At 51.0% G+C, this 3,056-nt stretch overlaps 2 protein-coding genes across 2 annotated transcripts; both read right to left on the bottom strand.

Annotated features, from left to right (window-relative positions):
- Positions 1-112: 112 nt before the first annotated feature.
- M421DRAFT_427144 (uncharacterized protein) lies at positions 113-990 on the bottom strand. Its single transcript, XM_033594586.1, has one exon. It carries the CDS (start codon positions 497-499, stop codon positions 299-301), a length of 201 nt encoding a protein of 66 aa, XP_033442479.1. The 5' UTR covers positions 500-990; the 3' UTR covers positions 113-298.
- On the bottom strand, positions 801-1,487 carry M421DRAFT_427146 (uncharacterized protein). Its single transcript, XM_033594587.1, has 2 exons — positions 1,178-1,487; positions 801-1,145 (listed from the first exon to the last, which is right to left on the bottom strand). The coding sequence occupies exons 1-2, from the start codon at positions 1,411-1,413 to the stop codon at positions 1,058-1,060; spliced, it is 324 nt and encodes a 107-aa protein (XP_033442480.1). The 5' UTR covers positions 1,414-1,487; the 3' UTR covers positions 801-1,057.
- Between the last annotated feature and the right edge of the window lie 1,569 nt (positions 1,488-3,056).

The following is a 3,056-nucleotide window of genomic DNA, read 5'->3' on the forward strand; positions in this document are numbered from 1 at the left end:
GGCCCTGGGCCTGGCGGGTTTTCGTGAGGCGAGGGCTAGCTAGCCAATCAGGTGGCAGGGTTCGCGCACAGATGCCCCCTCCGGGGCCATACGCGCAGCGGTTCATACGGAGAGGGTAATATATTGTGAAGACAAAGGAGCTGATTGACGCAAGAAGCGCCTCTGTCTAAGCTGCTCTGTTGTTGCCATCTAGCGCGTCCTATAGCTTAATCCTAAATAACTTCTGCTCGTCTGTCCACGTGAAGAGCTCACGTGCATCTTTCACCCTATCTAGCTGCGTTTGATTGCGTGTTGTACGTCAGGGCTGCGGGCTGTCGCTATCAGCTTTACTGCTCTTGCCGTCATCGTCCTCCTCGCTGTCCTCCTCGCTGTCCTCCTCGCTGCCTGATGCTGAGCAGCTTTCTGCATAAGCGGCTGCATTCTGCTGCTCTCCAAAGCGCACAATCTGCTGCTCTTCGTCAGCTAGTACCCGCAGATAGAAGCTGACGAACCTCATCATGTAGCTTGTGTACACTGCCTAACTCTCTAGATTCTGCAAGCGTGCCAACAGTCGCACGTCTGGCTCCTCTCGCTTTGCGCTCCGCAGCCAGCGCCTCAACTCTTGCGGGAGCGTAGCTAGTCCTTTCACGCTTCTTTTGATCAGCCCTTTAGTCAGCTGAGCAGCCAGCTTGATCTTGCGCTCGCTGTGATTGGGCAGGCAGGCTTAATGCGCTAGATAAGCGAGATTCTAGTCCTTAAAGAACTCTAGCCAGCCTGTGCGCTTAAACTGTCCTGTCTTGTTAGTCTTTGCAGCTTCTTCTAGTGTTTGCAGCTCTTCCTTAATTTCTTGTTGTGTTAATCTGTACTTAGCAAGCTGTGCCTGGACGTGGGTTTCTATCACAGCGTCTTCAGGATCTCTAGCATCTATAAATCTAACAACAAAGTATTTCTGCAGTCCTCTAGTGTGGAAAAAGCTCTGCACCTTCACAGTCCTATAGAGCAAGCTTTTCTCTCCCACCCACACTTGCTCATGATTTCGCTTGCAGTGCTTGCGCATCTCATCTTTGTTGATTGTGATCTAGCTGCATGTCTCGCACTGCGCACCATCAAGCGGCTTTCCTAGCTCTTCTATTGGCTGCGCAGGCTCTTCTGGGAGCTCAATCGCGCTTAGAGCAACAGTCTCAAATTGAGAAAGCACTCAAGTATCTGTCGCCGTAGCGCAGCAGATGCAGCATGATATTTGCGGAGATGCGCATCAAGACTCACAACTGCTGTATAGTGCTGCTTGCAAACAATAACGCTAAAGCCTTCAAGAAAGCAGAAAACGTTATTAGAATTGCTGAGTGTGAGCTGCTGGGGCCATCTGTGGGAGTTTGCAGTGTTGTTTTCGCTGCTGCCTGAATTGTTTGCTTGGCTGTCCCACACAAGCTCCATCGCGCAGAATGTAAGGAGCTGGCCTCTGCAGGCTATTTGCAAGTATGAATTAAATAGATTTGTTGAGGAGTGGCTGCAGGCGGAGGTCTGCAGACTTTTATGTCCTCCGTGCGGAGGTTACACAATTAGTCAAGATTAGGACCTCCTGACTGGGGGTACAGCTGGGCAGGCACCTCCTCTCAGAGGTTGGCCGAGGCCGGCGAGCGCTGAGGCGCTACCATCAGGCCTAGCCTGTTACACAGAAACCCTAACCCTACTTACTATAACAGCACTAAGTTTTGCTAAATAGACAGACAAAACGCTCAGCGTCGCTATGCAAAGTATATAGGAATTAAGTTTGTATAAGATATTTTTTAATTTAGGCGCAAAGTAATGGTGGGTTAGTAGTGTTAGGGTAATATGGGGGACTACTAAAGCAGATTGCTTAAAAGGGGTCAAACCCTAATGCTAAGCCTCTTTTGCCGCGGTTTGGTGTCCTCCCCGCGCCCTTATCTTGGCTAGGCTCTACCCGCCTGAGGGTTATGACATACATCCGCAAAGGACCACACCTACACTACCAGGCTAGAGAGAGCCTTAATCACCCAGACATGCTGTAGGTAGTAGTAAACAGAATCTCTATTCTTAACTGCTACAGGTGTCCCCACACTCCGCACGTTATCCAATATGTCTCCTGCCTTACACCCCCACATCTGTGCCTTGTAGGAGGAGACTTTAACGCTAGACACGAATCCTTTGAGCCTACTACCACTGCAGCTAATAGAGGGATAGAGCTTGCCAGGTGGGCTGCCAACGCCTCCATGGACTATATTGGGGTGCCAGGACAGCCTACACACAGCGCTGGCCACGTCCTGGATCTCACCTTCTCTAACATCCCTTTTGCCCAGTCTGCTGTTGACGCTAGCATGCACAGCGGCTCAGACCATGAGACAATAGTGACCTCTATCCCTATCTCCACACCAGGCACTCGGCACCTAGAGCAGCACCACTACAGAGTCCCAGAGGCAAACCTACCCAAGTTCACTGGGCTAGTAGAGATAGGAGTCCAGAACATCCCGGACCCGCTGGCCACACAGGAGGCATCACAGCTCAATGAGTGCGTTAGGCTGCTCACAGAGACTATAGAGCACGCGATACAGACAGCAGGCAGAGGCGCCTGTAAGGAAGGCCGCGCTGCACCTTAGTGGACAGAGGAGTGCAAAACTGCCTACTAAGTCTATAAACAGGCGCGACAGCTCTACTCTAGCTATCTACCTAAAGAGAGACAGACCTTCAAGACTACAGTCTAATAGGCAAAGAGACAGTACTAGAGGCATGTAATTAACAACGCCAAGAATAACAAAGACCTATTTAAGATTATTGCCTAGCACAAGCTCTCGCTAGAGAACTAAGACGCTCTGCTTGTAGTAAACAACGTGGCTATATTAGACCCCCTAGAGAAGGCAGAGGCCCTTAGAGAGGAGGTCCTCAACTAGTTTAGAGCAGAGGACGACCTCAGGCACTGCCCAGACCAGGAGAATGCAGATACCCTCCCGTGGAGCACGCACATCTCACTAGAGGAATGTGAGCGAAATACAATAGGGGTCTCCAGCACCTCCCCAGGCACCGATCGCTCTACTGTGCGACTACTCCGTGCCTGCTGGGCT

Source organism: Didymella exigua, assembly GCF_010094145.1.
Source record: "Didymella exigua CBS 183.55 unplaced genomic scaffold M421scaffold_91, whole genome shotgun sequence".
Taxonomy (NCBI): domain Eukaryota; kingdom Fungi; phylum Ascomycota; class Dothideomycetes; order Pleosporales; family Didymellaceae; genus Didymella; species Didymella exigua.